At 40.3% G+C, this 26200-nt stretch overlaps 1 protein-coding gene across 1 annotated transcript in view; it reads right to left on the reverse strand.

The window, feature by feature from the left end:
• LOC128636458 (cytochrome P450 2A4-like) overlaps positions 1–26200 on the reverse strand; it is a 103389-nt gene that overhangs the window by 75550 nt on the left and 1639 nt on the right. Inside the window, exons 2-5 of the mRNA XM_053689474.1 lie at positions 20469–20631; positions 13280–13432; positions 10343–10503; positions 10030–10206 (exon numbers count right to left, since the gene is read on the reverse strand). Of these exons, the coding sequence (XP_053545449.1) occupies positions 10030–10206; positions 10343–10503; positions 13280–13432; positions 20469–20631 (654 nt within the window). The remainder of the gene's footprint in view (positions 1–10029; positions 10207–10342; positions 10504–13279; positions 13433–20468; positions 20632–26200) is intronic.

Genomic DNA, 26200 nt, shown 5'->3' on the forward strand with positions numbered 1-26200 from the left:
AGCTATCCTCTGCCGCTCATTTCTGAGTTATTTGATCGTCTTCAAGGTGCTTCTATTTTTTTCCAAGTTAGATCTCCGTGGGGCCTACAATCTGGTCAGAATCCATAAAGGAGACGAATGGAGGACGGTCACTACGAGTATCTAGTAATGCCATTCGGATTGTGCAATGCACCAGCAGTATTTATTTCATGTAATTGGCAAGAGTCCATGAGCTAGTGAAGTATGGGATATACAATCCTACCAGGAGGGGCAAAGTTTCCCAAACCTCAAAATGCCTATAAATGCACCCCTCACCACACCCACAATTCAGTTTTACAAACTTTGCCTCCTATGGAGGTGGTGAAGTAAGTTTGTGCTAAGATTTCTACGTTGATATGCGCTTCTCAGCATTGTTGAAGCCCGATTCCTCTCAGAGTACAGCGAATGTCAGAGGGACGTGAAGGGAGTATCATTTATTGAATACAATGGTTTCCCTAATGGGGGTCTATTTCATAGGTTCTCTGTTATCGGTCGTAGAGATTCATCTCCTACCTCCCTTTTCAGATCGACAATATACTCTATACTTTAGTATATATATACTACAATCTGGTCAGAATCCGTAAAGGAGACGAATGGAAGACGGCATTTAACACTAGATTTGGTCACTACGAGTATCTAGTAATGCCATTCGGATTGTGCAATGCACCAGCATTTGGATGAATGGAGGCATTGGTTAGAGGGTACCAGTCAACCTTTTTCATTCTGACAGATCACAAGAATCTTTTATACCTCCAAACAGCTACACGTCAATCCTCGTCAGGCTCTGTGGGCCTTGTTCTTCTCCAGGTTTAATTTTGTACTTTCCTATGTTCCTGGTTCAAAAAATTCCAAGGCAGATGCTTTATCTAGGCAGTTCCAATCTTCTGAACCTTCTCCATTGGATTCCTAACCTGACAGCCACAAATTCAGGGTAATTTGAAATCACAGGTTTATTAGTCTCCAACAAGGGATTAGCCCAGGCAAGAGCTGTGTCAGAGAGTAACGAGATGAGAAATCCCACCTTAGCTCTGTCAGAGGGAAACGCCTGAGGTAAAATCTCAAAGTAAATGCCCACCTGGTTCAAAAACCCTCTGCACTGAATAGGATCGCCTCCATATCGCTGAGGTAGAGGTGCAGAACCGGACATGCTCCTGGTAGGCATAGGTGCAGCAGCGGAAACAGGAGCAGCCATAACTTGAGGGAAACTTTGGTCCAAATGTGCAGTGCGAGTCAGCATGGTTTGCAGGGCTAGTGCAAATTGATCCAAGCAGTAATCCTGTACATCCATCCTGGAAATGATGGCAGGTAAAGGTGGATTATTAGCACCATCAGGATTCATGGCCTTTGCGTAATATCAGGGTGCCAGGAATCAGACTGAGACGAGAAGTGCAAAAATAATCACACCTTTATTAATAGCAAAAAATAATAAAAATTCCACAAGTCAAATAACAAGCCAGGAGTCAAAACCAGAGCTGGTAGTCAGACGAGCCGAGTCAGGAGCCAAAGCGAATAGTTAGATGAGCCAGAATCAGGAACAAGGAAAACAGCAGAGTCAGGAACAAGCCAGGGATCAGGAACCAGGAAGGACGTCAGGCAGCCAGGTAATACACAGGAACTCTCACAAACAGGTCTGAGACAACGCAAAGGCAAAGCATACTGAACAGAGTCCCTTTAAATAATAAGTGATGACATCACAATTCTGAGACTGCATCCTGTCTCACATGGATGATGCACACCAGTCTGGCCATAAAAGGAAGTGCAGGAAGTGAGCAGCATCCCCCACAATGCACCACGTCAGGAAGAGAGGTGAGTAAAATGGCTGCCAGCAGCACATGGCAAACACAACAGGGAAAAACCCTGACAAACACCTCCTATTGCACCATATAAATCCCTCCCTATAACACCTTATATTGCTCCATATAACCCTCCCTATAAAACCTCCTATTGCCCCATATAAATCCCTCCCTATAACACCTCCTATTGCTTCATATAAATCCTTCCCTATAAAACCTCCTATTGCCCCATATAAATCCATCCCTATAACACCTCCTATTGCTTCATATAAATCCTTCCCTATAACACCTCCTATTGCCCCTTATAAATCCCTCCCCATAATACCTCCTATTACTCCATATAAATCCCTCCCTATAACACCTCCTATTGCACCATATAAATCCCTCCCTATAACACCTCCTATTGCTTCATATAAATCCCTCCCTAAAATACCTCCTATTTCACCACATAAATCCATCTCTATAACACCTCCTATTGCACCATATAACCCTCTCTTTAAAACTTCCTATTGCACCATATAAATGCCTCCCTATAAAACCTCCTATTGCTCCATATAAATCCCTCCCTATAAAACCTCCTATTGCATCATATAAATCCCTCCCTATAACACCTCCTATTGCACCATATAAATCCCTCCCTATAACACCTCCTATTGCACCATATAAATCCCTCCCTATAACACCTCCTATTTCTCTATATGATCCCAACCTATAACACCTCCTATTGCTCCATATAAATCCCTCCCTATAACACCTCCTATTGCACCATATAAATCCCTCCCTAGAACACCTCCTATTGCCCCATATAAATCCCTCCCTATAACACCTCCTATTGCACCATATAAATCCCTCCCTATAACACCTCCTATTGCCCCATATAAATCCCTCCCTATAACACCTCCTATTGCACCATATAAATCCCTCCCTATAACACCTCCAATTGCTTTATATGATCCCAAACTATAACACCTCCTATTGCACCATATAAGTCCCTCCCTATAACACCTCCTATTGCACCATATAAATCCCTCCCTATAACACCTTATATTGCTCCATATAACCCTCCCTGTATAGCCTCTTATTGCCCCATATAAGTCCCTCCCTATAACACCTCCTATTGCACCATTTAAATCCCTCCCTCTAACACCTTATATTGCTCCATATAACCCTCCCTATAACACCTCCTATTGCATCATATAAATCCCTCCCTATAACACCTCCAATTGCACCATATAAATCCCTCCCTATAACACCTCCTATTGCTCCATATAACCCTCCCTATAAAACCTCCTATTGCCCCATATAAATCCCTCCCTATAACACCTCCTATTGCACCATATAAATCCCTCCCTATAACACCTCCTATTGCCCCATATAAATCCCTCCCTATAACACCTCCTAATGCTTCATATAAATCCTTCCCTATAACTCCTCCTATTGCCCCATATAAATCCCTCCCTATAACACCTCCTATTGCACCATATACATCCCTCTCTATAACACCTCCTATTGCACCTCCTATTGCACCATATAAATCCCTCCCTATAACACCTCCTATTGCACCATATAAATCCCTCCCTATAACACCTCCTATGGCCCCATATAAATCCCTCCCTATAACACCTCCTATTGCTTCATATAAATCCTTCCCTATAACTCCTCCAATTGCCCCATATAAATCCCTCTCTATAACACCTCCTATTGCACCATATAAATCCCTCCCTATAACACCTCCTATTGCTCTATATGATCCCAACCTATAACACCTCCTATTGCACCATATAAATCCCTACCTAAAACACCTCCTATTGCATCATATAAATCCCTACCTATAACACCTCCTATTGCACCATATAAATCCCTCCCTATAACACCTCCTATTGCTCTTTATGATCCCAACCTATAACACCTCCTATTGCACCATATAAATCCCTCCCTATAACACCTCCTATTGCTCTATATGATCCCAACCTATAACACCTCCTATTGCACCATATAAATCCCTACATATAACACCTCCTATTGCACCATAAATAAATCCCTCCCTATAACACCTCATATATCTCCATATAAATCCCTCCCTATAATACCTCCTATTGCCCCATATAAATCCCTCCCTATAACACGTCCTATTGCCCCATATAAATCCCTCCCTATAACACCTCCTATTGTACCATATAAATTTCTCCTGTGACGTGAGTCACCAAGATCTGAGGGCCTGTTATGGAACATGCTTTGGGCAGGGGGTACATTTTATTTACGTTTCTGATCTGATTGTGTCTCAGGAGTCTGTCAGGGTAAACTGATTGTGTTCCTGTGTGATTATGTTAACCAGACTGCCCAACATCAGATTGTCTGAGTAAACTTTCTTCCCCAGTTAATTAACTTGATATGTTAATCTGTTTTACCTGTGAATAGAGGTTTGATGTATTATTCATATGTTTGCTTTACTCTTTAACCAATTCCCTCTGTAACCTGAAGCTCTGTGACTCTTTAATACCAGGGTGTATAAATCTGTGTGCTGCTTCTAAATAAAGTGTTAATTTTTGTGTTCAGACCACTGAGTGTTGTCTCAGTTCTGTTCACCTCTATAACTTTAGACTGCGGTCAAAGGGAGATACCAGGAGCTATTGCTCTGGATAAAGGGATGTCCAGGACAAGGGAAGTGTTCTGACGGAGGTACTCATCTGGGGTACCAGGCAGTCCGTCACCCTATAACACCTCCTATTGCTCCATATAACCCTCCCTATAACACCTCCTATTGCACCATATAAATCCCTCCCTATAACACCTCCTATTGCACCATATAAATCCCTACCTATAACACCTCCTATTGCACCATATAAATCCCTCCCTATAATACCTCCTAATGCTTCATATAAATACTTCCATACAACTCCTCCTATTGCACCATATAAATCCCTCCCTATAACACCTCCTATTGCACCATATAAATCCCTACCTATAACAACTCCTATTGCACCATATAAATCCCTCCCTATAATACCTCCTAATGCTTCATATAAATACTTCCATACAACTCCTCCTATTGCACCATATAAATCCCTCCCTATAACACCTCATATTACTCCATATAACCCTCCCTATAAAAACTCCTATTGCCTCATATAAATCCCTCCCTATAACACCTCCTATTGCTTCATATAAATCCTTCCCTATAACACCTTCTATTGCACCATATAAATCCCTCCCTATAACACCTCCTATTGCTTCATATAAATCCCTCCCTATAACACCTCCAATTGCACCATATAAATCCCTCCCTATAACACCTCCTATTACTTCATATAAATCCCTCCCTATAACACCTCCAATTGCACCATATAAATCCCTCCCTATAACACCTCCTATTGCACCATATATATCCCTCCCTATAACACCTCCTATTGCTTCATATAAATCCCTCCCTATAACACCTCCAATTGCACAATATAAATCCCTCCCTATAACACCTCCTATTACTTCATATAAATCCCTCCCTATAACACCTCCAATTGCACCATATAAATCCCTCCCTATAACACCTCCTATTGCACCATATAAATCCCTCCCTATAACACTTCCTATTGTTTCATATAAATCCCTCCCTATAACACCTCCTATTGCTTCATATAAATCCTTCCCTATAACACCTCCTATTACTTCATATAAATCCCTCCCTATAACACCTCCTATTGCACCATATAAATCCCTCCCTAGAACACCTCCTATTGCACCATATAAATCCCTCCCTATAATGCCTCCTCTTGCACCATATAAATCCCTCCCTATAACACCTCCAATTGCACCATTTAACCCTCCCTATAAAACCTCCTATTACCCCATATAAATCCCTCCCTATAACACCTCCTATTGCACCAAATAAATCCCTCGCTATAACACCTCCTATTGCACCATATAAATCCCTACCTAAAACACATCCTATTGCTTCATATAAATTCCTCCCTATAACACCTACTATTGCCCCATATAAATCCCTCCATATAACACCTCCTATTGCACCATATAAATCCCTCCCTATAACACTTCCTATTGTTTCATATAAATCCCTCCCTATAACACCTCCTATTGCACCATATAAATACCTCCCTATAACACCTCCTATTGCTCCATATGATCCCAACCTATAACACCTCCTATTGCACCATATAAATCCCTCCCTGTAACACCTCCTATTGCACCATAAAAATCCCTCCCTATAACACCTCCTGTATCACCATATAACCTCTCCCTATAACAACTCCTATTGCACCATATAAATCCCTCCCTATAACACCTCCTATTGCACCATATAAATCCCTCCCTATAACGCCTCCTATTGCACCATATAAATCCCTCCCTATAACACCTCCAATTGCACCAAATAACCCTCCCTATAAAACCTCCTATTGCCCCATATAAATCCCTCCCTATAACACCTCCTATTGCACTATATAAATCCCTGCCTATAACACCTCCTGTTTCACCATATAATCCCTCCCTATAACACCTCCTATTGCGCCATTTAAGTCCCTCCTTATAACACCTTCCTATTGCACTATATAAATCCCTCCCTTTAAAACCTCCTATTGCACCATATACATTCCTCCCTATAACATCTCTTATTGCACCATATAAATCCCTCCCTATAACACCTCCTATTGCACCATATAAATCCCTCCCTATAACACTTCCTATTGTTTCATATAAATCCTTCCCTATAACTCCTCCTATTGCCCCTTATAAATCCCTCCCTATAACACCTCCTATTGCACCATATAAATCCCTCCCTATAACACCTCCTATTGCACCATATAAATCCCTACCTATAACACCTCCTATTGCTCCATATAAATCCCTCCCTATAACACCTCCTATTGCACCATATAAATCCCTCCCTATAACACCTCCTATTGCACCATATTACTCCCTATCTATAACACCTCCTATTGCTTCATATAAATTCCTCCCTATATTACCTCCTGTTGCTTCATATAAATCCCTCCCTATAACACCTCCTATTGCCCCTTATAAATCCCTCCCTATAACACCTACTATTGCCCCATATAATCCCCCCCTATAACACCTCATATTGCAACATATAAATCCCTCCCTATAATACCTCCTATTGCACCATATATATCCCTCACTATAACACCTCCAATTGCACCATATAACCCCTATAAAACCTCCTATTGCCACATATAAATCCCTCCCTATAACACCTCCTATTACACCATATAAATCCCTCCCTCTAATACCTCCTAGTGCACCATATAAATCCCTCGCTATAACACCTCCTATTGCACCATATAAATCCCTACCTATAACACCTCCTATTGCTTCATATAAATTCCTCCCTATAACACCTACTATTGCCCCATATAAATCCCTCCATATAACACCTCCTGTTGCACCATATAAATCCCTCCCTATAACACTTCCTATTGTTTCATATAAATCCCTCCCTATAACACCTCCTATTGCACCATACAAATACCTCCCTATAACACCTCCTATTGCTCCATATGATCCCAACCTATAACACCTCCTATTGAACCATATAAATCCCTCCCTATAACACCTCCTATTGCACCATATAAATCCCTCCCTATAACACCTCCTGTTTCACCATATAACCCCTCCCTATAACACTTCCTATTGCACTATATAAATCCCTCCCTATAACACCTCCTATTGCACCATATAAATCCCTCCCTATAACACCTCCTATTGCACCATATAAATCCCTCCCTATAACACCTCCTGTTTCACCATATAACCCCTCCCTATAAAACCTCTTATTGCACCATATAAATCCCTCCCTATAACACCTCCTATTGCACCATATAAATCCCTCCCTATAACGCTTCCTATTGCACCATATAAATCCCTCCCTATAACACCTCCAATTGCACCATATAACCCTCCCTATAAAACCTCCTATTGCCCCATATAAATCCCTCCCTATAACACCTCCTATTGCACTATATAAATCCCTCCCTATAACACCTGCTGTTTCACCATATAACCCCTCCCTATAACACCTCCTATTGCACCATATAACCCTCCCTAGAAAACCTCCTATTGCCCCATATAAATCCCTCCCTATAACACCTCCTATTGCACTATATAAAACCCTCCCTATAACACCTCCTGTTTCACCATATAACCCCTGCCTATAACACCTCCTATTGCACCATATAAATCCCTCCATATAACACCTCCTATTGCACCATATAACCCTCCCTATAAAACCTCATATTGCCCCATATAAATCCCTACCTATAACACCTCCTATTGCCCCATATAAATTCCTCCCTATAACACCTCCTATTGCACCATATAAATCCCTACCTATAACACCTCCTATTGCTTCATATAAATTCCTCCCTATAACACCTACTATTGCTTCATATAAATTCCTCCCTATATCACGTCCTGTTGCTTCATATAAATCCCTCCCCATAACACCTCCTATTGCCCCATATAAATTCCTCCCTATAACACCTCCTATTGCCCCATATAAATCCCTCCCTATAACACCTCCTATTGCACCATATAAATCCCTCCGTAGAAAACCTCCTATTGCACCATACAAATACCTCCCTATAACACCTCCTATTGCTCCATATGATCCCAACCTATAACACCTCCTATTGAACCATATAAATCCCTCCCTATAACACCTCCTATTGCACCATATAAATCCCTCCCTATAACACCTCCTGTTTCACCATATAACCCCTCCCTATAACACCTCCTATTGCACTATATAAATCCCTCCCTATAACACCTCCTATTGCACCATATAAATCCCCCCCTATAACACCTCCTATTGCACCATATAAATCCCTCCCTATAACACCTCCTGTTTCACCATATAACCCCTCCCTATAACACCTCTTATTGCACCATATAAATCCCTCCCTATAACACCTCCTATTGCACCATATAAATCCCTCCCTATAACGCCTCCTATTGCACCATATAAATCCCTCCCTATAACACCTCCAATTGCACCATATAACCCTCCCTATAAAACCTCCTATTGCCCCATATAAATCCCTCCCTATAACACCTCCTATTGCACTATATAAATCCCTCCCTATAACACCTGCTGTTTCACAATATAACCCCTCCCTATAACACCTCCTATTGCACCATATAACCCTCCCTAGAAAACCTCCTATTGCCCCATATAAATCCCTCCCTATAACACCTCCTATTGCACTATATAAAACCCTCCCTATAACACCTCCTGTTTCACCATATAACCCCTGCCTATAACACCTCCTATTGCACCATATAAATCCCTCCATATAACACCTCCTATTGCACCATATAACCCTCCCTATAAAACCTCCTATTGCCCCATATAAATCCCTACCTATAACACCTCCTATTGCCCCATATAAATCCATACCTATAACACCTCCTATTGCACCATATAAATCCCTACCTATAACACCTCCTATTGCTCCATATAAATTCCTCCCTATAACACCTCCTATTGCACCATATAAATCCCTACCTATAACACCTCCTATTGCTTCATATAAATTCCTCCCTATAACACCTACTATTGCTTCATATAAATTCCTCCCTATATCACCTCCTGTTGCTTCATATAAATCCCTCCCCATAACACCTCCTATTGCCCCATATAAATCCCTCCCTATAACACCTCCTATTGCCCCATATAAATCCCTCCCTATAACACCTCCTATTGCACCATATAAATCCCTCCGTAGAAAACCTCCTATTGCCCCATATACATCCCAACCTATAACACCTCCTATTGCTCCATATAAATTCCTCCCTATATCACCTCCTGTTGCTTCATATAAATCCCTCCCCATAACACCTCCTATTGCCCCATATAAATCCCTCCCTATAACACCTCCTATTGCCCCATATAAATCCCTCCCTATAACACCTCCTATTGCACCATATAAATCCCTCCGTAGAAAACCTCCTATTGCCCCATATACATCCCAACCTATAACACCTCCTATTGCTCCATATAAATTCATCCCTATAACACCTCCTATTGCACCATATAATTCCCTCCCTATAACACCTCCTATTGCCCCATATGATCCCAACCTATAACTCATCTTATTGCTCCACATAAGCCATACCATTAACTCATCCCTTTGCCCTAAAGTTTGCCATCCCGATTATTACTATGTAAGTGCACAATAAATCATCTCACCTGCTCCATTTTGATCAGAAAAATGTCAACATAATCCCTTAGATTATTGGCATCAAGACTGTTCTTGTTCATCAAAACTTTCTTCTCTACAAACTTTAGAAGGCTCCCCATAAGTGAAAGCATTTTCTGATGGCCTCCAGGAAGAAACCTCATGATCCTTGGGAACATTTCATAGGCCTGAAAAATAAAGAAAAGTATATGAAATAGCATAGTCTTAAAATAGGCTGATGGGGAATAAAAATCTAGATTAAGATTTACATTCAGCCTTTTTAGGACTCTGACCAGGATCTAGTTTGTTTAACAGTTTACATACCTGACCCCATGCTGCGCTTGCAAGCTTAAAACATTCCTGTATGGAGGTTAAAAAAGTATTAAGATCTTCATCCTCATAGTCATAACGATGGCCAAACATAATTAAGGCGATGATGTTGCCTGTTCCCCGGTTTACATGTTGGTGAGGGTTAATTATGGACTCTAGGGTATAAATGTATAAAGAGATTAGCTGAATAGGTTCCTTATTAATGTTGTAGAGTGATGTACACTGAGGTCACATAGCATAGCATATTTAAAGGGAGTATGGGCTTTTAATGGAGGACTGATGGTATTTTCCGTCTCCTTCTTCTCAAGCTCAATTAGTCAGCTAATGAAACTCCATGCTCCCTCCTCCATCAGCCTTCCATCAAGACTCCATGCTTCCTCCTCCCAAACTACATTCTACTTCATACATTAGATATCAAGAGTCAGGCATCACAGAACATCACAACACAATCCATCTGATATCAAAGCCATCCTTTCATATTTTGTATATATGAGGATCTGCAGCTGTTAATTCATTTATATAGTTCAAACTGACCTCTTTCTTTATGATATATTGGGCTAGATTCATGAATGCGTCTTAGGCCCCATTTTTCAGGTTAGATCACAGAGATTTATTTAAGCTCTTTCCACCTATCTTTTTTAATATTTTGTTAGTAGACATTGCTGCCCTTAACATATAGGGGCCTATTTATTAATGTGCGAGTGGACATGATCCGATATTGCGGATCATGTCCGCCGCACATCGAATGTCTGGCTGAAGGCTCGCCAGAAACACAGGGCTTCCAGCTCCATACAGAGCTTGATACATTTTTCCCCAGTTACTTAATTAAGTGCCCCAATTCATGATATCTCGCACAGTAAAAAAAAAAAAAAACAGGCAAGGCTAAAAAGCAATTAGGAACAATTTTTAAAATTTTTCTTTATTAGGTCAAAGTAACCTTGCCGCATAGAACAAGAACTGTCCCAGAAACCTTGCATATACAAACAAGAGGATGGCTGAGGGCATCATTCCAGGGCATTCTACAGGGAGTGCAGAATTATTAGGCAAATTAGTATTTTGACCACATCATCCTCTTTATGCATGTTGTCTTACTCCAAGCTGTATAGGCTAGAATGCCTACTACCAATTAAGCATATTAGGTGATGTGCATCTCTGTAATGAGAAGGGGTGTGGTCTAATGACATCAACACCCTATATCAGGTGTGCATAATTATTAGGCAACTTCCTTTCCTTTGGCAAAATGGGTCAAAAGAAGGACTTGACAGGCTCAGAAAAGTCAAAAATAGTGAGATATCTTGCAGAGGGATGCAGCACTCTTAAAATTGCAAAGCTTCTGAAGCGTGATCATCGAACAATCAAGCGTTTCATTCAAAATAGTCAACAGGGTCGCAAGAAGCGTGTGGAAAAACCAAGGCGCAAAATAACTGCCCATGAACTGAGAAAAGTCAAGCGTGCAGCTGCCAAGATGCCACTTGCCACCAGTTTGGCCATATTTCAGAGCTGCAACATCACTGGAGTGCCCAAAAGCACAAGGTGTGCAATACTCAGAGACATGGCCAAGGTAAGAAAGGCTGAAAGACGACCACCACTGAACAAGACACACAAGCTGAAACGTCAAGACTGGGCCAAGAAATATCTCAAGACTGATTTTTCTAAGGTTTTATGGACTGATGAAATGAGAGTGAGTCTTGATGGGCCAGATGGATGGGCCCGTGGCTGGATTGGTAAAGGGCAGAGAGCTCCAGTCCGACTCAGACGCCAGCAAGGTGGAGGTGGAGTACTGGTTTGGGCTGGTATCATCAAAGATGAGCTTGTGGGGCCTTTTCGGGTTGAGGATGGAGTCAAGCTCAACTCCCAGTCCTACTGCCAGTTTCTGGAAGACACCTTCTTCAAGCAGTGGTACAGGAAGAAGTCTGCATCCTTCAAGAAAAACATGATTTTCATGCAGGACAATGCTCCATCACACGCGTCCAAGTACTCCACAGCGTGGCTGGCAAGAAAGGGTATAAAAGAAGAAAATCTTATGACATGGCCTCCTTGTTCACCTGATCTGAACCCCATTGAGAACCTGTGGTCCATCATCAAATGTGAGATTTACAAGGAGGGAAAACAGTACACCTCTCTGAACAGTGTCTGGGAGGCTGTGGTTGCTGCTGCATGCAATGTTGATGGTGAACAGATCAAAACACTGACAGAATCCATGGATGGCAGGCTTTTGAGTGTCCTTGCAAAGAAAGGTGGCTATATTGGTCACTGATTTGTTTTTGTTTTGTTTTTGAATGTCAGAAATGTATATTTGTGAATGTTGAGATGTTATATTGGTTTCACTGGTAAAAATAAATAATTGAAATGGGTATATATTTGTTTTTTGTTAAGTTGCCTAATAATTATGCACAGTAATAGTCACCTGCACACACAGATATCCCCCCAAAATAGCTAAAACTAAAAACAAACTAAAAACTAATTCCAAAAATATTCAGCTTTGATATTAATGAGTTTTTTTGGGTTCATTGAGAACATGGTTGTTGTTCAATAATAAAATTAATCCTCAAAAATACAACTTGCCTAATAATTCTGCACTCCCTGTAGAGGTATGGTTGGTTTTATATTTACCCAAGTCTCGTTCTACCATGTTGAATTCATAAAGCCTCTATCAACCATGCAATACATCTTGTCTTCTGGGAGACTCTTGCTAATTTAAAGCTGACAAGGTTGTCTAGTTTTTAATTTTCTTTCAGATTTCTTTAACTGTTTTCAAGTTTACGTTTTGTAAATATGTTGTAGTGTAAACAGTTTTTTTAGTTTGTTTAGTAAAGTGTTGAAGGTTTTTTTAGGTTTTCTGGAATCTTTGACATTGCAACTATTTCTATGCAGCCATAATGTATAGTTTGAAAAATAGATGCAACTCCATTGATCCATTTACCCACTTACCTTTAGTGTTTTTCAGTGCTTCAACCAAGAACATTAATTCCTCTTGAATCTTATCCTCAAAACTTCTTTTCCCCATACCAAGGTCTCTCAAAGCTGTTACAGAAAAACGTCTGAGCTCTCTCCACCGATTCATATCATTAGTAAATGCCAAACCTGAAAAAAGGGCAACATGACCATTAAATGTTCTGGATGCTACAACTCGAGATGTTTCTCATTATTGCATAGTCAGGAACAAGTGTATAAAAGTCATTTCTACCTTCAGTTTTTAATAGTTGTGCAGTTTTGAGGAATTTCCTAATTTCAATCAATGATTGACCAGTCAATTTAGCTTTGACTGTTCCATCTAAGCTGGGGGTTGTAATTTGAAGACATGTCTACACCTCCAATGGCAGGTTAAAGTGCCATAAAACATGATGAGATCTGTGCATATCCTAAAAGGGCTACTTAAGTAAAAAAAAGTTTGCATAAAAAAATTGTTTAAAAATTGCTGGAAAGTATTTTAAAATAATTTTAAAAAATAAGCAAAATTAGTTACATAGCCATGCTGTCTGGAGTAGTCTGATCCACTCCAGCGGTCCTGAAGCGGAAGTTAAGAAACAGCAGTCCTAAGACCGCTGCTCCTTAAATCACACGCCACCTCTGAGGTGGCGGACAGCAATCAGCCCAATCAAACACGATCGGGTTGATTGACACCCCCTGCTAGCGGCTGATTGGCCACGAATCTGCAGGGGGCAGTATTGCACCAGCAGTTCACAAGAACTGCTGGTGCAATGATAAATGCCGACAGCATATGCTGTCGGCATTTATCAATGTGCGGTGGACATGATTCGCTATAGCGGATCATGTCTGTCTGCACCATGATAAATTGACCCCAAGTGTTTAGCATCAGAAACACAGGCATTGTATTTCAACTGAGTTCACAGCAACTTATTTGCTTCTAGGCATGCTCCAGCAGAGGATGAGTGTTAATGACCTGCATTCTACCAAATCAAAGGTGGATATAGATACAGCCATAGAAGGAATTATGTGGGGGGAGTTAGAGCTTTACAATTCGGAAACTTAAAAGAAAGGGTTAATGGCGGGGCACTGCAGTTTAAATTTGCTGGTAAAGTAAAGTACATATTATTATATTTTGTCTCTATCCCAACTTGTTTTATGTCCCTTTAACAGTGACAAAAAATATATCTATTTTTTCCAGGGCATAATTTCACAACTATTTAGGTTAATGCTGAGTTGATGTTGCCGAGATAGGACATGTCTAAATCCTCACATAAGATCCAACAACTCTTATTTGAAATCTTGATTTCTTTTTAATGACATGATGAGTCCACGGATCATCTTAATTACTATTGGGATATTCACCTCCTGGTCAGCAGGAGGCGGCAAAGAGCACCACAGCACAAGCTGTGAAATATCACCTCCTTTCCCTCCCAACCCAGTCATTCTCTTTGCCTACGTTAGTGTAAGGAAGTGGTAAAGTTAGGTGTTAGAAAAGATTCTTCAATCAAGAGTTGTTTATTATTTTTAAAGTAGTACAAGATTGTGCTGCTTTGTCCCGGGGTGTAGCCGTAGTCCATATCAGTCTCTTGAGTAGAACAGTGGTGGCTTTAGAGCAATGGGAACTTGTGGGACATAATTCTCACTGCACCTCCCATAAATTGATGCTGCCCTTATGCTGAAAACATGAGGGATATTTACTCAGGAATTTCTTTTATTTCTCAGGTCCATGTGAGGGAGAGGACCTCTCAAACCTGGAATCTGCCTTGCTGTCAGGCAGCACATGAGGTAAGTGCTGGCTTTATTTCTGGGGGACATAATAAACTCAGGAAAAGGTTGGGCACTTTATTATTTGGGACAGACCTCATAGTTGTATGACTCCTAGACTCTCCTAGGGGCATAGGGGACACTTTGACAGCTCAGACGCAGACACTGGGGCTGGTTTAATTAATGCGGTGATTCCACATCTCCCGTCAGTTTTATAACTTAAATAACAGACCGGGAGATTCTTTTGTGACACGCCCACGATGGGAGGTCCTCTAGGACACAACAAGTATTTGCGCACCCTATTCTCCGCTCTCTCCGCTGTATAGTAGCAAGTATACTACGCAATCAGTTGTCTGTTTACTGCCCGACATAGCTAAACGGCCTTTCAACAGAGACTGACTACGCATCTCTATTCTAGCTGCTTGTTCATTCCGGAGTGACTTTAGAAACGGAGATTGACTGTGGGGATCATTTGGCTCCTGCTCAGGAGGAGGTAGGCACCTCAGCAAGTTGTTGCTGAGGTGTAGCGGTGTCTGCAAGATTATTTTAGCAGGTTATGCCTCTCTAGATTAAGTTTTTCTGGGAAAAAGTTACGGTTTATTATTTAAAGGAAAACGAGGTCCAGGGACCCTCAGGCGGTACTGATAGACACCCTGGCGGTACCTTGGACCTTCAGTCTAGCATACCTATTTCCTCCGTTTGCTCTTCTTCCTCGGGTCATTGCTCGAATCAAGCAGGAGAGGGCCTCGGTGATCCTCATTGCACTGGCTTGGCCTCGCAGGATTTGGTATGCAGATCTGGTGGACATGTCATCTCTACCACCTTGGAGACTTCCGTTGAGGAAGGACCTTCTAATTCAAGGGCCCTTCCTTCACCCAAATCTAGTTTCTCTGAAGCTGACTGCTTGGAGATTGAACGCTTAATTTTATTCAAGCGGGGCTTTTCAGAATCGGTCATAGAGACCAAGATTCAGGCTCGTAAACCTGTAACTAGAAGGATTTACCATAAGGTATGGCGTAAATATCTCTATTGGTGTGAATCCAAGGGCTACTCCTGGAGTAGAGTTAGGATTCCTAGAATTGTGTCCTTTCTCCAAGAAGGTTTGGAGAAAGGATTATCGAAAAGTTCTCTAAAGGGTCAAATTCTGCCTTATCTATTTTGTTACACAAACGTCTGGCAGATGTTCCAGATGTGCAATCCATTTATCAGGCCTTGGTCAGGATCAGGCCTGTGTTCAAGCCAGTTGCTCTTCCATGGAGTCTTAATTTAGTTCTCAAAGTTCTTTAAGGGGCTCCGTTTGAGCCTATGCATTCCTTAGATATTAAGTTGTTATCTTGGAAAGTTTTATTTCCTGTTGCTATTTCTTCTGCTTGCAGAGTGTCAGAGCTTTCGGCTTTGCAGTATGAGTCTCCTTACCTTATTTTTCATTCAGATAAGGTAGTTTTCCGTATTTCTTCCTAAAGTTGTTTCTGATCGGAACATTAATCAAGAGATTGTTGTTCCCTCCTTGTGTCCTAATCCTTCCTCAGAAGGAACGGCTTCTACACAATTTGGACCTGGTTCATGCTTTAAAATTTTACCTGCAGGCGACTAAGGATTTTCGTCAGTCTTCTGCTTTGTTTGTGGTTTTCTCAGGAAAACGTAAGGGACAGAAGGCTACGGCTACTTCTCTTTCTTTTTGGCTGAAGAGCATCATACGTTTTGCATATGAGACTACTGGACAGCAGGCTCCTGAGAGAGTTACAGCTCATTCCACGAGGGCTGTTGCTTCCTCATGGGCGTTCAAAAATGAAGCTTCTGTGGAACAGATTTGCAAGGCTGCTACTTGGTCCTCTCGGCTGAGGCCGCTTTTGGGAGAAAGGTTCTTCATACAGTGGTGCCTTCCATTTAGGTTTCCTGTCTTGTACCTCCCGTATCATCTCTGTACTCTAGCTTAGGTATTGATTCCCAATAGTAATTAAGATGATCCGTGGACTCATCGTGTCAGTAAAAAGAAAAGAAAATTTATTCTTACCTGATAAATTTATTTCTTTTTTGACATGATGAGTCCACGGCCCGCCCTGTTTAATAGACAGGTTTCTTATAAACTTCAGACACCTCTGCACCTTGTTACTTCCTTTCCTTCTTTACTTCGGTCGAATGACTGGGTTGGGAGGGAAGGGAGGTGATATTTATCAGCTTCTGCTGTGGTGCTCTTTGCCGCCTCCTGCTGACCAGGAGGTGAATATCCCAATAGTTATTAAGATGATCCGTGGACTCATTGTGTCAAAAAAGAAATACATTTATCGGGTAAGCATACATTTTCTTTTCTGACCAAATACAGTTAGGTAATTATTGGGGAACTGAATCCTTTTATGGGTTGAAATTTTGCAGTCAACATTGTCAAAATAATAGATTATATTGCATCCCTTCTTCAAGACATATTTTTTATAAAATGTTTTTTATTGAGAGAAAATATTCAAAAGTGACAGGTACATGTAAGTATATAAGGATACATAAAATTCTGTTACAAAGCTTAATCAGTTGTACAGAAAAAATTAGATACAACCTGGAACTTGAGATTAATCTAAATACAGGTTGTCATAATTATACTTTCCCTCCATTTACTAACAAAGGGCAAGATTACAAGTTGCGCGTCAAATCTGTTTTCGCAATTGCGGAAACACAGTGCACTCTTAGGTTTTTGCACATTTTTAGTTGCGCAGGTATTACAAGTTGCAAAACTTATTTTGCACGCTCGTTAACCTGAATACTGTAAATATACTAACTTGCGTTTTCACGTGCGTGTGCATGTATTCCGCCATAGAGATCAAAGGAGAGAAAAAAAACTAATACCCGAGATTGCAAAAACTCCATCGCATTTTCACATTCCCCATAAAAGTCAATGGAGAGAAAAAAAAATTGTTGGGAAAAAAAAAAACACCCATCGCACATTTACAGTGAATACATAGTTAAAATCTCTATTAATAATGATTATTGCATCAATATGTTATATCATGTTTTTATCTGCTTAATGACAAAGGGCTCTAATGCACTTATATATATGTCTTTATGTGTGTACATATATATTAATGTGTTTATATGTGTGTGTATATATATTTATGTCTGTCAATACATATATACACAGTTACATACATTAATATGTATATATATATATATATATATATACACATACATATTTAATAAAGTGTTATTCTGTATATTTACTGTAAATATTTCACATTCAATGTTATTCACATACGGAAATATGTTCTATGTGTTTATAAATAGATATTCCTATATATGTCTATATATAATCATATATATATATATATATATATATATATATATATACACATACATACATACATACCTATACAGAGTCCCACAAAAGTGAGTACACCCCTCACATTTTTTAAAATATTTTATTATATCTTTTCATGTGACAATACTGAAGAAATGACACTTTGCTGCAATGTAAAGTAGTGAGTGTACAGCCTATATAACAGTGTAAATTTGCTGTCCCCTCAAAATAACTCAACACACAGCCATTAATGTCTAAACCGTTGGTAACAAAAGTGAGTACACCCCTAAGTGGAAATGTACAAATTGGGCCCAGTTAGCCATTCTCCCTCCCCGGTGTCATGTGACTCGTTAGTGTTACAAGGTCTCAGGTGTGAATGGGAAACAGGTGTGTTAAATTTGGTGTTATCGCTCTCACACTCTCTCATACTGGTCACTGGAAGTTCAACATGGCACCTCATAGCAAAGAACTCTCTGAGGACCTAAAAAAAAGAATTGTTGCTCTACATAAAGATGGCCTAGGCTATAAGAAGATTGCCAAGACCCTGAAACTGAGCTGCAGCACGGTGGGCAAGACCATACAGTGGTTTCACAGGATAGGTTCCAATTAGAACAGGCCTCACCATGGTCGACCAAAAGAGTTGAGTGCACGTGCTTGAGTGCACGTGCTCAGCATCATATCCAGAGGTTGTAATTGGGAAATAGACGTATGAGTGCTGACGGCATTGCTGCAGAGGTTGAAGGGGTGGGGGGTCAGCCTGTCAGTGCTCAGACCATACGCCGCACACTGCATCAAATTGGTCTGTATGGCTGTCGTCCTAGAAGGAAGCCTCTTTTAAAGATGATGCACAAGATAGCCCGCAAAACAGTTTTTTTGAAGACAAGCAGACTAAGGACATGGATTACTGGAACCATGTCCTGTGGTCCGATGAGACCAAGATAAAGTTATTTTGGTTCAGATGGTGTCAACCAGGTGAGGAGTACAAAGACAAGTGTGTCTTGCCTACAGTTAAGCATGGTGGTGGGAGTGTCATGGTCTGGGCCTGCATGAGTGCTGCGGACACTGGGGAGCTACAGTTCATTGAACCATGAATGCCAACATGTACTGTGACATACTGAAGCAGAGCATAATCCCCTTCCTTCGGAGACTGGGCAGCAGGGCAGTATTCCAACATGATAATGACCCCAAACACACCTCCAAGACGACCACTGCCTTGCTAAAGAAGCTGAGGGTAAAGGTGATGGACTGGCCAAGTATGTCTCCAGACCTAAACCCTATTGAGCATCTGTGGGGCATCCTCAAACGGAAGGTGGGGGAGTGCAAGATCTCTAACATCCACCGGTTACGTGATGTGGTCATGGAGGAGGGGAAGAGGACTCCAGTGGCAACCTGTTAAACTCTGGTGAACTCCATACCCAAGAGGGTTAAGGCAATGCTGGAAAATAATGGTGGCCACACAAAATATTGACACTTTGGGCCCAATTTGGACATTTTCACTTAGGGGTGTACTCACTTTTGTTGCCAACGGTTTAGACATTAATGGCTGTGTGTTGAATTATTTTGAGGGACAACAAATTTACACTGTTATACAGACTGTACACTCACTACTTTACTTTATAGCAAAGTGTCATTTCTTCAGTATTGTCACATGAAAAGATATAATAAAATATTTACAAAAATGTGAAGGATGTACTCACTGTTGTGGGATACTGTATTTCTAAGCCCTTGAAGGCCGCCTCTTATCTGAATGCAATTGACAGTTTTTCACAGCTACATGGCATTAGTTCATGTGTGCCATATAGATAATGTGCTCACTCCCATGGAGTTATTTATGAGTCAGTACTTATTGGCTAAAATGCAAGTCTGGGAAAAGAACTGAGATAAGGGGCAGTCTGCAGAGGCTTAGATACAAGATAATCACAGAGGAAAAAGTATATTAATATAACCGTGTTGGTTCTGCAAAACTGGGGAATGGGGGATAAAGGTATTATCTATCTTTTTATACAATAACAGTTCTGGAGTAGACTGTCCCTTTTAATAAAATGTTTCATTTAAAAAAACAAACAAAAAAAAACTCTTCTTTTGAATTCTGCATTTTATATCTTCTAATAAGAGATGGATTCATATGATTCCTTTACTCACCATAATTTCTATAGTGTGTGTCAAAAGAAGAAATTTCTCCTCGACCCAAAAACTCCTCCCCTCTATCCACAAGGATCTCTTTGACCGTCTTGTATCCAGTGAACACCACTGTTGCTCGAGAGCCCAGGTATATCGTGTAGACCTCGCCATATTTTTTGCTGAGCTTTGAGACAAATAATGAGGTTAACATTTATAATAGATTGTTGGCAACTGTAGCTTATCCTGAAATAGACAAATGATTAGTTATCTCTAAAGAATAGATAAATTGTCTTAAAGGGACACTGAACCCAAAAAAATTTATTTCGTGATTCAGATAGAGCATGCAATTATAAGCAACTTTCTAATTTACTCCTATTATCGAATTTTCTTCATTCTCTTGGTATCTTTATTTGAAATGCAAGAATGTAAGTTTAGATGCCGGCCCATTTTTGGTGAACAACCTGGGTTGTTCTTGCTGATTGGTGGATAAATTAAAATAAAAATGATAAAAGGAGTAAATTAGAAAGTTGCTCAAAATTGCTGCTCTATCTGAATCACGAAAGAAAAAATTTGGGTTCAGTGTCCCTTTAATTGATTTGTGAACACTTTTGATTGAGAAGGCTATGGGGTAGATTTATTAAGCAGCGGATGCTACTTAATCCGCCCGAGGTTTCAGGTCCGCCTTCTAGGTGGCGGACTGCAATCATCCGATCGGGATGATGTACACCCCCTGCTAGCGGGCGATTGGTTGTGAATGTGCAGGGGGCGGCATTGCACAAGCATTTTACCAGAAATGCTTGTGCAATGATAAATGCAACAGCGTATGCTGTCGGCATTTAGCGAGGTAGAGCGGACATGATTCGCTAGAGCGAATCATGTCCACTCAACCTTTGATAAATCTACCCCTATGGCTCATCAAATCACAAAGGAACTATGTATATTTATAGAGTAGACTGATCTTAATGTCTTAAAGGGACACTAAAAACACAAACTTTTATCATTCAGATTGAACATGCAGTTTTAAGAGACTTTCCAATTGACATCTATTATCAAATTGTGCACTGTCTTTTTATATTCACACTTTCTGAGGCACCAGCGCCTACTGAGCATGTGCACAAGTTCACTGTGTATATGTATACAAGTCTGCGATTGGCTGATGGCTGTCACATGATACAGGGGGGTAAACAGAGGCAAAATACATTTGTCAGAAAAAAATCTACTGCTTTGTTGAAGTTATTACATTGTATTTTTATTAAACACGTGTTAATTATGCGATTCTACTGTATTTGATAGTCATGGGCAAGTCAACACCAAAATTGTTTTTGTTTTGACAGATAGATAATGCCTTTACTACCCATTCCCTAGCTTCAATAGGAGACTGCTAGTTCATGTGGGCCATATAGATAACATTGTGCTCACACCCGGAGTTGTGCAGGACACTGCACTAATTGGCTAAAATGCAAGTCAATAGATAAAAAATAAAAAGTCATGTGATCGGGGGGGGGGCAGTCTGCAGAGGCTTAGATACAAGGTAATCACAGAGGTAAAAGTATATTAATATAACGGTGTTGGTTTTGAAAAACTGGGGAATGTGTAATAAAGGGATTATCTATTTTTTAAACAATAACAATTTTGGAGTTGACTGTCCCTTTAACATCACTGTGACAGTCCATACTTGCAACCTACCTATATGTCCACAGTGACTGCTGTATGACAACACATGGCTGTCTCAATCATTTTCTCCTACAGGTTAAAGGGACACAGTGTACTGTAAAGTTTTTCCCTTTTTCATTTGTTCCCAATTATCCTTTTACTTGGTGGTGTATTTAAAAAAATGTTTACAATGTTTACAAATAGCTAATTTACCTTTATTTTGTTATTTGATATAACCGATTTTGCCAGTTGTATCCCAACTTTTACTGAAATTTCAATAATGATAGTGCCTGTAGGCGTATTTTTTACACGTTTATAGATTCCCCCTAAATGTACATCATTACCAGTGTTTTGAAAAGATCTTTGAGTAATTATGCTTTATATTTCTTTACCGAACACTGCTGTGTCTGCCCCTTATCTGCCTGCAGCGTTTGTAAGCTGTGAGTTTTCTCTCCCGCCCCCTTTTTGTCAGATCGAATGTGTTCATTCCTCAGTCATTTAGCCAGGTATGCTTGTTGTAAGTAGTATTCTAAACATTTCTGCTCTGTGAAGCCTGTGTTAAAGGGACAGTCAACACCCGAATGTTTGTTGTTTAAAAAGATAGATAATCCCTTTATTACCCATTCCCCAGTTTTGCACAACCAACACAGTTATATAAATACACTTTTTACCTCTGTGATTGCCTTGTATCTAAGCCTCTGGAGACTGCCACTTATTTCAGTTCTTTAGACAGACTTGCATTTTAGCCAATCAGTGCTTACTCCTAGGTAACTTCACATGCGTAAGCTCAGTGTTATCTATATGACACACATGAACTAATGCCATCTAGTGGTGAAAAACTGTCAAAATGCATTCAGATTAGAGGCCTCCCTCAAGGTCTAAGACATTAGCATATGAGCCTACCTAAGTTTAGCTTTCAACAAAGAATACCAAGAGAAAATAGCAAAATTGGTGATAAAAGTAAATTGGAAAGTTGTTTAAAATTACATATCTGAGTCATGAAAGTTTATTTTGGACTTGACTGTCCCTTTAAATAGAGTGAAAAACATGTGGTGGGAGTGCCATAAAGTACAATTAGTATGGAATGCCTTATCTAAATTCCTTACCACCATCTTAGGTGAATCACTAACTCTGACCCCAGTTCAAGCACTGCTAAATGATAAAAACCCTAAGTTTAATAAGCATATAAACACATTTATCAGAATTGTATGTATAAATATAGCCAAACATTGGAAGACAGGGGTACCAGAGTGGCAGGAGGTACCAGGCAAAAATAAGACTACATTCTCAATGTATGTATGTATTGGGTACTTGTAAAGCACGGCTAATCACCCGTAAGGGTCTCAAGGCGCTGCTCATTTTATTGACCTCGGAAGGATGAAAGGTTGAGTGAACCTCGCAGGGGATCAAACCTTGGGTTGCTACAGAACTCAGCCACAGTGCCTTAGCATGCTGAGCTATCTGTCCGGCTTGTATGAAACGGCAGCACACAACCAAGACACGATGGAAGCCTTTAGTAACATCTGGTATTGGTGGATATTGCAGGGAAACAAGGCGTAACATATTAAACGAAGTAGGATAGAATTTGTTTCTACAGCAGAAGTAGGGAGGGAACTATTTCATCATATACAGGAATATTTTAAGATACGAGAATACACCTTTATAAGGTAAGAAACATAAAAAGATTAAGCAACAAGAAGAGAATGTACAGTGAATTTGTTTATTTAAGACATTTTATTTGAAGTGTTTTATTAGTTTTATTTGTTAAACCAAGTTACTATTTTTTTCTTTAAATTTGAAACATTTGTTAAATACAAACACAATCATCTTTTAGAGATTTAGGGGCCGATTTATCAAGCGCCGTATGGAGCTTAATGCCCCTAACAGAAGTTATGTAGCAGCGTTCTAAAGACCCCTGCTTTATAACTTGTCGGCCTGCTCTGAGGCTGCGGACATCAATCTGCCCAATCAGAGGCGTAACTAGAAACCACAGGGCCCAGATGCAAAAATCTAAGAAGCCCCCCCCCCCCCCCCCCAAAGAAAAGGTGAATTTGATACATATCTTCTTTTTTTTTTTTTTTACATTTAACACAGAAAAAATTACATGTTTGCAAAAGGAGGTACCCTGTGCCCACAGTCTGTGAGATAGTCTAACCCCCTATTACTGTATATAGTGACACTGTTTAACCCACCAGTACTGTATATAGTGAGTTAGTGACACAGTCTGTAATCTGCCGGTGAGATGGCTGGCCTGACCCTACCCGCCCCAGTACTTCATAAAGTGACCACAGTAGTCTGTGACATGGTCCAGCTCCCCCATACTGTATATAGTGATACTGTATAGTGACACTGTTTACCCCCGCCCCCATGCTGTAGTAGCAAGGTCTTTAATTTACTGGTTCCACAAACATACACACACACACATGCATAAATACACACACAGTCAAATACATACATACACACACAAACATACACACATACACCGCACACACATACATGCATAAATACACACACAGTCACATACATACATACACACACACACATACATGCATAAATACACACACAGTCACATACATACATACACACAGTCAGTCAAATACATACATACACACACAAACATACACACATACACCGCACACACATACATGCATAAATACACACACAGTCACATACATACATACACACACACATACATGCATAAATACACACACAGTCACATACATACATACACACACACACATACATGCATAAATACACACACAGTCACATACATACACACACACAAACATACACACATGCACACACAAACATACACACACACATACACACACACACATACATACACACACACACACACATACATGCATAAATACACACACAGTCACATACATACATACACACACAAACATATACACACATGCATAAATACACACACAGTCACATACATACATACACACACACACACATAAACACCAATGGGTAAAACAGAAACACTAACCCCTGTAATCAGAGACACTAGTGAAGCATCACATCACACTCACCTGATATCAGTGCAGGCAGTGGCAGGTCAAAGTTTTTTATTGAGAGAAAAAAAAAACGTTAAGCTGGGCCCCTACCCTCGGGGGGCCTGGTTGCAGTTGCGACTTCTGCACCCCATGTAGTTCCGTCCCTGCGCCCGATCGAGTATGATCGGGTTTATTAACACCCCCTGCTAGAGGCCGATTGGCCACGAATCTGCAGGGGGCGGGATTGCACCAGCAGTTCACAAGCACTGCTGGTGCAATGATAAATGCCGACAGCTAATGCTGTAGGCATTTATCGATGTGCGGCGGACATGATACGGTACATCTTATCATGTCCGCTCACACTTTCATAAATCTACCCCCTAGACTTAATAGACAAAATGTATAATATTCAAGGAGAGCTACAGAAGGAAAATAAAAAGTGCTATTTATTCAAACTTTAGTTGATTTGGTCTAGCGCTCTTGTTCACTTTCAGATGATTACTATGACTTGTGTACCTACAAGAATACGAAGTTATGTAAAGGAACGCGACTAAGATATGGTTAGAAGGTCTGCTTCAATTTCATTATGGAACATGACAAATGTTCAATTAAATAGAGTGAAAAATGTGTGCGAGCTACCAAGGTCTCCTGCGAGGACAGCGTCATTGGGTAAAGCGTCTGCTCAGGATTCCTAGTGAAATTCAGGGTCAGCAGAGATGTTAAAGGGACATAAAACCAAAACATTTTCTTTCACAATTCAGATAGAACATAACATTTTAAACAACTATTATCATTTTTCTTTGTTTTTTTGTTATCCTTTGTTGAAAAGCAGGAAGGTATGCTCAGGAGTGTGCACGTGTCTGTAGTACTATATGGTAGCAGTTTTACAACAATGTTATACATTAGCACGAGCACTAGATGGCAGCGCTATTTCCTGTCATGTATAGCTTCAGACACGTGCACGCTACCTATCTAGATATCTCTTCAACAAAGAATAACATGAGAGCAAAGCAAAGTTGATAATAAAAGTAAATTGGAATTTTTTTAAAATTGCATTCTCTGTCTGAATCATGACATTTTTTTGGGGGGGTTATG

The sequence above is a fragment of the Bombina bombina genome, chromosome 7 (assembly GCF_027579735.1).
Source record: "Bombina bombina isolate aBomBom1 chromosome 7, aBomBom1.pri, whole genome shotgun sequence".
Classification (NCBI taxonomy): Eukaryota; Metazoa; Chordata; class Amphibia; order Anura; family Bombinatoridae; genus Bombina; species Bombina bombina.